Genomic DNA, 12,509 nt, shown 5'->3' with positions numbered 1-12,509 from the left:
CTAAGCATCTGAAAATTTACCCTTAGAAAAAAAAACACAGGGACTAAACAAGCAAGTTTCAATATAGATGTTTCTGAAATAGCCTTAACCTTTGATTTAATTCTCTTTTGAATGTTTTAATGCATTTTAAACATCCTTGTCACATTTCTTTATGGATAAGAGTGCAGTACAAATCCCAGTGCCTGTTTGTTTTTATGAATGTATATGAAGAGTTAATTCTTTACAAAGCTGATGTTTATATTTACCACATGTACAGGGTTTTGTATACTAAAAAAAAACCTTTGCCTGCATTCCAAATCACTTCCTGTGTAGTGAATAGTATGACGTGCAGTTTGAGTTTCTCTTTTACAGGGTTGGCTTATAAATTTTAAACATAATTTTTTGTACCATTATAAAATTTTGTTTCTATTTTCTTTTAAACAAAAATCCTTCCAAAAACATGTACTTTTGTGTGTGTTGACACTAGCCGTGTGTTTTTCTGTTTTTCTTTCACCTTGTCACAGCAGGACACTTAATATTTCCCAATCAAGCACAAGTTAAACACTGGTACTCTTTCACATTTACAAAGTCCATACACTGTAACTAGACATTCTCTTGTTTTTTTTTATCCAGGTAAAACCTTTCTGAAAAACCCAAGCTTGTCTGTTCCACCAAAACCCTTCGATTCAGTCCTAGCAGGGAGCAACAGGAATCGGACGGCTATGAACAGAAACCCTATATTTCCCTTTAATAACAACAGACAGCATCCTTCTTCCCCCAGGGCCAACGACTCCATCAGGAGATATGGGGGTAAAGGAATCACTATAACACACATTTACCATCTATGAACCTGTGCCTTTGACTCTCTTTTCAGCTTTTTAAATTCTTGGATGATATTTAAATACAACAAGCCTCATAGTTTAGTAAAAATGGCATTTTATTGTCAGGTTTCTTAATAAGGTGGTGTTATGCAGGTCTAAAACTTGTTTGAATTTCAGACTGCATAAGCACATTAGTCTTAAAGTTTAGGCCATTAGTCTAAACCTAAATAAAGCCTAAACCTACAATAGATGATGAAGATAAAAATAACACCTTTTCTTATTAAAAGGCCAAAGTTTATTAGCTTTCTTTTCACAATATTATAGATGGTAAGATGCATGGCTTCATGATCTTGTGTACCTGGGTTTGATCCTCACCTCTTTGTGTGTCTGTTTACCCTGTATTAAAGCTTTATTCTGTATCTGGGTTGTTTGGGTACTCTAATTTACTCCCATTTCCTAAAAACATACCATTGTGTGGATTGTTCAAGCAGTTTTCTGACTGCTTTGCAAAGAGTGCAGGGGTGGATGATTTTAAACTAACAGACGTAGTACCAGCCCAGCATTTCTACAGATCGTCAGGCCCCTTCACCACAATTTAACTATCTAAATCTCCCCCGAGGCTCAGCTCCCATAGGTTGATGATACTAACATTGTGCTACCATGTTTGTGTCCTTTCTGCATAACATCCCTTTTTTCCCTTCAACAGTGAACGGAGTGCATCATAAAGGACTCTCTTTGCCCAAACCAGTCATGTGGTACAAAGGCAGAATGGGTAAAACGAGCCGACCCGAACCATGTGTTTTGTCAGCCAATATTAACCTGCATTTGTCCATTTTCATTTATAATATCTGTCCATCCGAGTGTTCATCCCTCATAGCCAGACCAACTGCTCACCAGCCTGTCCGTTTTTCTTCCCCATTTGTTCTTAACTTAATGTTTTTCGCAAGCTTTTGCAGATGCAATGCTGATGCGAGCTTTATGGTGCAGATGTCTGTTTTACGATAGCTAAGCATTTTTTTCTCCCTAGCAAATTATGTTGCATTGTTGTGGTGTGTTCCTACCCAGTTCCATGGGTGTTGGTTTTTTGAGTATAGCAAAACAGTTTGACAAGTTGTGACATTCTGCGGTTACAAAAACTATCGGGATTCTATTTAGCAGTTTCGCTGATTATTTTCTCTCTTAGGGTTTAGCATATAATGTGTGCTTGCACTGTCTGCATGATTGTCACTGTGTGGTGCGAGAGCTTCATTGTCTTTCTATGTTCTATGTCTATACTGTATATAAGATTTCTTCATTCATCTACATGGAAGGATGATATTTAAATATCCAAATATCCAAATTCTGTACAAAAGGATTACAGAATTGTGGTGCTAGTTAAAGTTAAGGTAATATTTTACTAATGATCTTTACAGTCATTATACAGCACTTAGAAACAAGGCTTCCTTCAAAACATATAAAGCAAGATAACTGTTATTGTCCCATTTCATGCACAAGAATAACAAAGATAGGAAAGGGAGGTATGAAGTTCATCCTGTCCAGATGAAAAACAAGGTTCAGTAACGCTCCTCTCAGCTTCTGGCTACATATGGCTATGACATTGTTGAAGCGTAAACCACCCAAAATTTGCACCATTATTTTGATACCTTTTGTACAGAATAAGTTTACTTATAACCAATACTGTCAGGTATGTAGTTTTAATAAATGTCATCTACTTGCTAGAACATCAACAAAACAGTGGAATACTTAATAGGAAGGTTACGATGTTGAGTTGACAGCCAAATGCACAAAAATCTATCAGTTGCACTTTGACATAAAGGATACATAACATCCAAGAAGCCATCAGGAACACAGAAGCCCGTTTTAATTGTCCTGCTTTCTCTGCAGCCAACAACTCACTTTCTGAGGATATTTCCACGGAGGCTCGCGGTGATGCCGGCCCTGCTCATGCCGAGGACCGATTCTATGGTAAAGGCATGGGTAGATTGGTTTGTAATCCACCCTGGTTGCCTTTGTGACTTGCGCAACTTGTGGCACAAAGCATTTCACTGCCAGCTGCATGAGACCCTCTCTCTTCTGGACTAGTCCACAATCATCGGCATCAGCTTCACCGTAGGCCCCAGCCAAATCTTTGGAAAATACTTTTCCGACTGAAGTATGGCGTCTTCTCGTCTTCGGCTGTATTTTAGGAAAATCAAGTTTTGGCTTGTTTTGCGTCTGACTTCTTTCTCTCTTTCTTTTTCCATGGCAGAGTTCATTAGATCAAGTCAGTTTGCTTGTTTTAAGCTTCAGTTGTACTTCATACTGTAAGAGCTAAGGTAACAGTGGCAAAAGTCTATGAAAGCAACAATATTTGACATGATCATCAGGATGAGATTTGCAAAGTCAAACGACAAAGCACCTACATGTTCTAAAACTGTTAAAACCACCAGCTTTTATTCTGATGGCTGTGGTTTGTTTGGAAGGCATATCTAGATGGAGATATTTTGAGTTTGATAAAAGATAGCATAAATTAAGTCCATTTTAGTCTGTTGTTTTTAGTGTTGTATTACAGTTTAGGATATTTTCAAACTTGAACATTATTAATTTAAGTCTTATGCTGGTTTGATACTTTAGCATGTAACATATTTTGCCCAAACACACGCAGGACTAATTGGTAACAAATGTTTATTATTTGGTTTGGGTACGTTTCAGAAATGTGCACTGAATCTCAAGAACGTCTAGGGATTTTTTAAAGTCTGTCTCCAAGCCTAATGTAAACCTTATGATCACGGTTTATGTAGAGTTGTTTTGAAGCTTTAGGGTAAAATACTTTCATAAAAACACTAGATTATCCGAGTTGGAGAAGACTTGGTCCTAGATTTTTGCAAAACAGATGCTGCAACTCTAATTAGGAGTTAGTATGTCTGGCTAGTAACAGAAAACAAGATCGCAGCTGTTAAAACCTACCTAATCTACGACTTATGTTGATTTAATAAAACTATAGCAGATTAAAGCTTTTAACAATTGGACAGAAAATATGCTGTATGGCCAAATGTATGAGGACAGCTGACTGTGAGCTTGTGATATAGAGCTGACTCTCTCTTTATGGCGCTAGTATTCTTTACTTTCTGAGTCGGTTTGTTACAGCATATTGGAACGTGTTTGTGAAAATGGATGCTCATTCAGCTACAAGAAAAGGTCAGACACTAATGTTGAATACAAAGGGCTGGCAATCAGTATTGTAGGGGTCAGGGCTCTTTACAGAGTTGTTTTAAAGTTAAAAATACATAATTAATATCAAATAGCTGATAAGCTCAATAATCAAAAGAGGAGTTTAAGTACTTTTGGCCATACAGTGTAAATCAATATAGAAGTGTAGTAGGAAATTAGACATTTTTAAAAAGTGTATTAGGAAATAATGAGTATTAAGATTTAAAAGTCTTACGTTGTTAAACATTTTCCTCTAGGTGACGTACTATGGCACCTTACACAAGAAGTGTGATAAGAAAAAGAGGAGGAATACGATCACTATAGATTAAAGAACCCACCAATTTCTAAAATTGTGCAAGTGTTCCACTGTTTTATTTTGACTAAATTTAACTATTATGCAAATACAGATATAGATTAGGAAAACCTCATAACCTAAATCCTCACAACATGGCACCATCATAAAACGGCATGCTTGTCACCACTGATGACATGATTGATTTCTTCTGGTAATAATGCTCATGAATGTGTTGCATGAAGTGTTGGGTACGTTGCTTGGATAGTGTTTACTTTGTTGACTCCGAGAAACATTCTTCAGCTGTACTTAACACCTCCTTCATTCTGTTCTTCAGGTTCTCCTGCTCGACACGCTTCCATTAACATCAAGAAGCCCATCCATCCTGGCAAACCAAGTGTAATGGGTGAGTGTAAACAGGCACTGCAGACATACATTTTTAAAAGTTTAATCAGTGGTGTTATTTATTTTTGTGGCTAGTCTTTCATGTCCATCCTCATATTCGTAATCAAGACAATTGTCTTTTTTGATGCTTTCTGAAATTTGCTTGTTTAGACGTTTTAGATTAATCAACAAGCATATGGGAAAACAGGGCTAAACAGTGGCCACCATCAAGCACAGAGAACAAATATGAAGACTCTGTGATTCAGATGGGAATTGATGTCAATAGTTCAGGCAGAACACACAGCTACAATTGTTAACCTTTTATTTCTAAAAAGTCATTTAAATAAAAGTGCTGCAGTGCATTTAGATCAAAAGCTAGAATTACATTTCATTATTGTCCAACATCTGAGAACTGAGTGTATTTTCTGTTTTACTTTAATATAATGAGACATTATTGACTTCTGAAATTTCACTTAGCATTGCTAAAACGTGTGATCTTACCCATCAGACAAGCCAAATGACACAAATAAGGACAAAATCTTCCCCAAGACCAAAGTGCCACTTGCAACTGCCAAGCCAATAAAACCCAGAACGACTGCTTCTTCAGTGACTGGTAAAGCAATCTTAAATAACTGCTGACGTCTTGTAAACCACTGGCATGATGTAGATACTGGGAGTTTTAATATTTCAAGTCTGTTTGACTTTGTTGAACTTTTATTCATAGAAAAAACGTTTGAAACCTGGGAGAACTCATCTGCCTTCAGCTCTGTTCCAGCATCCACAGTCGATGCCATGGGCAAGGAACGCTTTATTGGTAAAAAAAAAAAAAAAAGGCTTTTTGCAATCTATAATTATAAAGCATTATTAAGCCATTAAATTTTTTTGCTAACGAGAGAAATATCATTTTCATCCAGTTCTTGCTGTTTATATTGTTAATTAGTATTATGTTTCACTCCTGGAACGCTTTTCCAACACAGCACCTCGCCTCTCCATTAACCACCGCCCCAGTCAAACGAGCTAACCTTTCTTATTACCCCATACGCAATCAAACCTTGCTGTGCTCCACTCTTTCCATTCGTCAGCTTTCTCTTTTCTGCCTTTACACGTCTGAATTAGCACCACATTTTTAATTTTTACATCTCCCCCAGTTTTAACTCTCATTGCTGCAGACAATTCCCCCAGTCTCAAATATTCTGAAATAGAGAATCTAGATTTAAACAAAGTACACTTTTGTTCCAGCTCCTCACGTGGTGTATAAAACAGACAAGAAACCAGACGAGCCTTGCTCCATTACCTCGTCTTTGAAGTACTTCCCAGAAGAAGAAGGAGGGGAAGGCCGTGTGACTGGTCCACCTCGCTCAGCTCCTTCCAACCTCACTGTGGTCACAGTGGAAGGTTGTCCTTCCTTTATCATACTGGACTGGAACAAAGCTGACAACGAAACCAGAGGTAACAGAAATGATTAAGTAAAAACTCCAAATGTTTACGCTGTTTAAGAACCTAATGAAGTCCAGCTGACTATTTTGTCTGCTTTAATGACAGAGTATGAGGTTATCTCCACCTCCAAAGGACCAGAAGGTGAGAAGGTCTCCATCCTGACCACCAACCAAACCCACACAGCAGTGGAAAATCTCAAACCTGAGAGCAGGTATGCTCCTATTAGTCCCAGTGCAATTATAGTTTTCCATTCATTTATCATTATTACTTTACATGTGGTTTTGTTCTATTTTATTTATATTAGTTTTAGTCATTTAAGTTTTTGGAGACGACCTCCAGCTCTGATTATGCAAAATCCCAATCGTGTGTGACTAATAAACTAAGATTATTTAGTACAACTGCATAAAATAAATAATAAATATGTGCAGATGTAACAGTTGGCCCAGCGTTCCACATAGTTTCTTTTGTTTGTTTTGTTTTATTTTTACAAGATGTAAGAGGATGCAGGAGGCTTATGAAGTTAATTTTGTGCACATCATCTAAATGAACAATGACCACACCAAAACTACACAAATCACAGAAATGTTACACAGGACATTTTAAATTTTAAACAATCAGACAGGACATTTGATTTTCCAGATTTTGTCCATTAAATCCGAAATGGAAGTCCATTAAATTGAGGTTCTTCTGTATTTATATTTTTAGACTGTGATTTATAGACTTTTTCCTTTTATTCTTTCTGTCCTCACAGTTATGAGTTCAAGGTTAAGCCAAAGAATGAACTGGGTGAGGGGCCGCCCAGCCAACCTGTGACTTTCAACACTGAGTCGGGTGTGTGTCAAACTTACAATACACCACTCACCACATGAAACATAAATATCTTTAAACTCAAATACATTCATTACAAATACCTTAACCTGGTGTACAAAGACCTTGGATGTCTTACCAAACCTCTAACATACATAGTAGGTCCTATTATTTAAAGTTAGCCAGGTAGGACACAACTTACAGGCTAAGCAAAGACATAAACAAGATCTAAATGCCCAAACTCCATATAACAAGCAATGAATGATTTGCATGATGTCACCATGAGAACTCCAGCTTAGAGCAAGGTCTGCCATTTCAAAAGAGCATAAGAATGAGAAATAAGAAAAAAAATTAGAAAAAGCAGTAAATTACTACATTTACTAAAGACAAAGACACAGATGAAGGTGTAATGGACTGTGAATTTGTTAAATGAGAGTTGGAAAGGAAATAAGAGATGCCCCTTAGACCCCTTTCAGCAACCCAGTGCCTGAGCTTTTCCATGCCAGTAGATCTGTCTTCAGCAGTGAGATTTAGATTATTTGGAAAGCCCAGACTGTTTTCAGCTTGATGGAATTTATGGTAGTTTTACACTTGAGGCACAACACCTAACTGTGGTTGGCCAGTCCGAGACTGGAACGCTAGTGTTGCAACTTTCTTACAGCTCACAAATCATAATAAAAGCTTCATTCACCGGCTTACTTTTAAACAAAGCAGTAATTGCAAACGTCTAACCAATTTTCTTTTCTTTCCTCAGCGGATCCCAGAGTGAACGAGTACGTTTCAGGTAGGTCTCTAATGCAAACAGATTGAGAGGAAAGTAAAGCAGGAAATTGAGAAACAGAAAGTATTTGGCAGCTCGGCTTCAACGAAAATACATTATGTTTCAAAAATGTAACTCGTATTCAGACAAAACTTTTACCCCTTTGCAAAGGGGAGCAGTCATTTATCATTATTCTTTTTTATTAATTAATGCCTGGCTTAAATCTTTAGATGATTGGATAGGCTGTTTGAATAGTCAGAAGCCTTTTATTGTTAATTGTCAGCACAGTGTTGCTGTTAAGCTTTTACATTCATGCATTTTTTACCTGTCACCAGTGCCTGTTTAGTATCCTCCCTATTATTTGATGAACAGACTTATTGCCCAGAGATATCAGCAGATGATTGGCTCCAGAATAAAATACCTTACTGCACTTCTCTGGATTCTACAAAGTGTGGAAAGCAAAAGCTTGACTTTGGACCAGAAACCTAAAACAGAGTCAGCCTACATGAAACACTAGACAGCTTTATTAAGTGCAGAACTCCAGATACCCCACAGTAAAATACAGACCTGTTTGGATTAGTTTAAAGTGCCAGACAATATTTCTCGCCTGCTTTGCTGTTCTCTCAAAACCTTAAAACCTCAATTTTACAGATGAGCTTACAAAGAGAACTATGTATCTGAGTAGGGCAGAGAGAGACGAGCCAATGGAAAGAGCCTCTGAATAAAACACCCTTCAGTCTGGCGGGCCTTCGCAACAGGTGTACAAACAGAGCAATGGCTTGTGTTCAGGAACTGGTCTGAAGGATGTAGTAGAATCAGAGAATCAAGTTTTTAATGATGTAACTTAGTGCAGGTGTAAGCAAATTAAATCATAATAAGAATAATAAGAGTAATGGTGAAAGAACTATAATTAAAATTGTTGATTCTTTCTTTGTGTGGCTGTTTTAGGTAAAAATGCCATCTGGACACAGTTTCCATTCAAGACAGACTCATATTCAGAGTGCAATGGCAAACAGTACGTGAAGAGAACATGGTACCGCAAGTTTGTGGGTATCCAGCTCTGCAACTCACTCCGATACAAGATCTACTTGAGCGACTCTCTTAATGGTCAGTGCTTTAAAAACGTTATAATCTTTAAATCAGACAAACCAAATATTACAAAGGGTGCATCGCTGTGTGTTTTTCCAAACTTCCTGGCATAGCCAAACAAGCATAATTATAATGACATGTTAACAGATACTTTAGGAGCAAGGTTTGGATTCAACATGATTATGTGGTAGGTTAATAATAAGAGTGAAACTAAATTTTCAATATTGCCAAATCTTGGCCGGGTTTAAATAGGAGCACTACTTCAGGAGCAAAGTTTATTTAGAGGCAACAATAACAAGGATTGTGGATGTAACGTAATCCTGCTGTGTGTCATCTAGCAGTGGTCAGATTTTAGACTGTGCAAATATTTCTTTGGGATTCTTGGTGGACTGACTAGAATAGAGCTAATAACAGCAGAAACACATTAGAGCAGATATTGACAGTAAACTTGCTGAATTTAAGTAAGTAAAGGTCACCTGAATCTAACACAGAGTTGAAACCGACAGGTCAGTGGATCTCCAAATACAGTAAAGAACTAGTTATGTTATGGAACTTAAGTGTTACAGCTAGGTATTATTTACTGGTTATTATACAGGTTTGCAGGTCATTAGGTAACATTTTTCATATCTTCTTTACCCAGGTAAATTCTACAACATCGGGGACCAGACAGGACATGGAGAGGACCACTGTCAGTTTGTGGACTCCTTCCTGGATGGAAGAACCGGCACACAGCTACCTGCAGACCATCTTCCAGCAAGGACAGGTACTGACATTTTAGGCAATCTGACAGCTTGATACATAAAGAATAAATATAAAAACAGATACAAATACACATTAGATTTAGTACAATTAGACCAACTAGACAATGCAAAATGAAGGTGGATATTTTAACAGTGTAAAACATGTATAACATTATATATAATATACATTATTATTAGTAGCAAGTTTCAGTTGGCTCAGACAGTATTGTTATGCAATGCTAGCTATACTGCCAAATAGTTTTCCCAGCTAAAAATCAGACAAAATAAAATTATAAACATACCCTGCGGTCTACAGAGCTTCATAATTTTTCAAACCTAATAAAGTTTGACTTTTTCCGATGGCAGAGACTGCTACTGAAATTAAGATGGTTTATATTCTAATTTTAATTGTTTGGCTGGAGTTTGTTTATAAAGTTAGGTTTGGATTGGGCTCATTCTGCCAGTCAAGCAACCAACATTAAATAAACATTGTGAAAAGTATCTAGATGAACTGGTAAAATCCACTTAATGTCCACTGACTTCCCCATCCACAGATTGATTTTCCATACAGGTCCCAGATCCTTTTTTTGGGATTTGTAAGGGAAAATTTCACTAGCAGACTTATAATTACATATTTTTCTCTTTCTCAGGTTACTTCAGAGCAATGAGGCAAGAACCAGTCCATTTCGGACAAATAGGAGGCAATTCGCACATCACTTATGTGGCTTGGTATGAGTGTGGAACACCAATTCCTGGCAAGTGGTAGACCCTCAAGCGAGTAACTCTCATTTGCTGGGAAGGTCACATGCTGTTGTTTTTTTTATATGTGTTAACCAGTGGCTTGGTGTGGTGCGATACCTCAAGCTCCAGCACCAATGTCCAAATATTGTATAAAGGTGTACAGGATGGAAGAGTCAGGGACTGATGAGCAGGTCTGTGTGGTATATGAACAGACCAGGCCTTGTCTTATTTATCGTTATTAGAGTATAAAACAGATACTAGAATAAGAAACTGTAATGAGTAAAATGACTTTAAATACATGGAAGTCATTTAAATGTTGCTTTTTAATATTGGGAAGCTGGCTCCCTTAAAGTATTTTGTTATTTTTTATATTATTATTTATCAACGTTTGTGGTGCCTCATTTCTTGGCTTGTTAATGGTAGGGACTGCTGAAACTGTGTACTCCATTTAGATAGCAGCAGTAAAATGAGATTTGTTTCATGTACATTTCATTCATCTATTCATCTATTCATTCAGCTTGTCAATTCATTCATTCACCCATTTGAACACATACATACGTATGTTATATCGCCTTTCCTTCATAAGCCCTTCTATATTGGATGGCTCTAGACTGTAAAGATGTTACACTTGCAATTTGCACAATATAAATATATTTATATGTATATGGAGAAAAGTTTTTTTTTTTTCATTAAACATTTGAAAGAAGGAACAAGGGCCTTTCTTTGAGCTTCTACACCATGCAGCAGCGTCTACATCAAAGCAAAGGCCGTTCAACGGGTTTGAGCCCACGGAAACCAACAAGAACTATTTTTTCCAGCTGCCACTAATGCCTTAAGTTTGTCTTTTTCACCTGTCACTTTATTAGAAACATCTGTACACCCTTTAATTCATGCAGTAATCCAGTCAGCCAAAATTCTTCTTCAACAAAAGTATACTGAGACAGTCAAAAGCTTTTTTACTCATATTTGGTTGTTGATGCCAACACAATTTTCTAGTTTTTGCACCACTCTTTATAAACTGTTTTGCATTACATTCCAGAGAACCAGCAGTTTCTAACTCCCAGCTTGTCAGACATCAATAACTTTCCAAATTATTCTATATCTGTATGATTTTGTAGCTGCCAATGACTGGATAATTACATGAGTAAACAAGTACAGGTGATCCTCACAAACTGGCAACTACAGTGTGTCTGTGTGTGTGTCTGTGTGTCTGTGTGTGTGTGTGTGTGTGTGTGTGTGTGTGTGTGTAGGTGTGTAGGTGTGTAGGTGTGTAGGTGTGAGTGTAGGTATGTGTGTGTTTGTGTGTGTGTGCATATGTTGCATTATTGTCCATATATGTATTGCCCATATGTCCCTATGCATTATTTTCAGTATTAAGAAAACCTAAATACTTGTTTGTTTTTTAATAAAAACAAATCAAAACATTCTGTGGTTCTTATTGCCTTTCAATACGTCCAGGGATAACAATTAAATCACTGGAGTTACTTTAAAGCATTACAAACCTCACATCCCCTCCTCTTCCACGAGGCTGAAGCCAGACAATTCCAAATGTCAACCAAAATGCACACATTACTACACTTTTCCAGACCAAAAGAGAGGGAAAATGCGAAGGAAGGACCAGGCTGCCAAACCCAACAATGAAATAAAAAACCCACACAGCTAAAAAACTGAGAAAACTACGAAACCTTCAAACCGTCTCACTGCAGAGTTTTAACCAAAAATTAGTGTTGACACTGTTGCACAGACTTTACCTTTAAGACTGCAAAGAGAAAAAAATGTTAAATGACTTGCTGATGAAGGACGAAGGAAAGATAGAAGTAAAATCTTATGCATAACACACATGCGGACTGTTTGTTTACAGCCATCAAAAGCTTGAAGCAAAATGTGTTACTCATTTCTCCTAATGAAGAAAGGGAAAAGATTTCTTCCTTATTTTCTGCATGCAAACAGTTTATTGTTAATCCTTAGGGCTTCCACAAAGCTACATTTTGTTCTGTAGTGCCAGAAAGACTAGATGAGAGGAACAGGAGGTGGAGGAGGGCTTTGGAATAGAAAGGAGAGAAAAATACAGAAGAAAGCATGTGAAGAAGTACAGTGCTGTGGGGGAGAAATATTTGTCCACTTCATAGTTTTTGTTTTTCACAGTACTGACCTCTAATCATCTACTGATTAAGAAACGCTCATGGTTTTCGATCATTTCCAAGAGGAAACACACTCACAACACACTAATCCAAATAAATTCCCAAGCAGATCAAAATTTGGTAACAAAC

The 12,509-nt window shown here is 37.2% G+C and overlaps 1 protein-coding gene across 7 annotated transcripts in view; it reads left to right on the top strand.

Annotated features, from left to right (window-relative positions):
* Nucleotides 1–11,663, top strand: part of abi3bpb (ABI family, member 3 (NESH) binding protein b) — a 47,159-nt gene extending 35,496 nt beyond the window's left edge. For 3 of the 7 annotated variants that reach the window (XM_062989564.1, XM_062989566.1, XM_062989561.1), the window contains 13 exons: nucleotides 613–789; nucleotides 1,507–1,572; nucleotides 2,685–2,765; nucleotides 4,619–4,687; nucleotides 5,174–5,278; nucleotides 5,390–5,479; nucleotides 5,905–6,114; nucleotides 6,208–6,313; nucleotides 6,854–6,933; nucleotides 7,664–7,693; nucleotides 8,618–8,776; nucleotides 9,399–9,521; nucleotides 10,149–11,663. In XM_062989564.1, the coding sequence (XP_062845634.1) occupies nucleotides 613–789; nucleotides 1,507–1,572; nucleotides 2,685–2,765; nucleotides 4,619–4,687; nucleotides 5,174–5,278; nucleotides 5,390–5,479; nucleotides 5,905–6,114; nucleotides 6,208–6,313; nucleotides 6,854–6,933; nucleotides 7,664–7,693; nucleotides 8,618–8,776; nucleotides 9,399–9,521; nucleotides 10,149–10,264 (1,412 nt within the window). In that variant the 3' untranslated portion in view covers nucleotides 10,265–11,663. The remainder of the gene's footprint in view (nucleotides 1–612; nucleotides 790–1,506; nucleotides 1,573–2,684; nucleotides 2,766–4,618; nucleotides 4,688–5,173; nucleotides 5,279–5,389; nucleotides 5,480–5,904; nucleotides 6,115–6,207; nucleotides 6,314–6,853; nucleotides 6,934–7,663; nucleotides 7,694–8,617; nucleotides 8,777–9,398; nucleotides 9,522–10,148) is intronic. The other 4 variants (XM_062989562.1, XM_062989563.1, XM_062989565.1 and 1 more) reach the window with 4 other exon arrangements.
* The last annotated feature ends 846 nt before the right edge of the window (nucleotides 11,664–12,509 follow it).

This window comes from Trichomycterus rosablanca, chromosome 27 (assembly GCF_030014385.1).
Source record: "Trichomycterus rosablanca isolate fTriRos1 chromosome 27, fTriRos1.hap1, whole genome shotgun sequence".
In the NCBI taxonomy this organism is placed as follows: domain Eukaryota; kingdom Metazoa; phylum Chordata; class Actinopteri; order Siluriformes; family Trichomycteridae; genus Trichomycterus; species Trichomycterus rosablanca.
The sequence above is the reverse complement of the archived record's forward strand: the minus strand, read 5'-3'. Positions and strand labels throughout refer to the sequence as shown.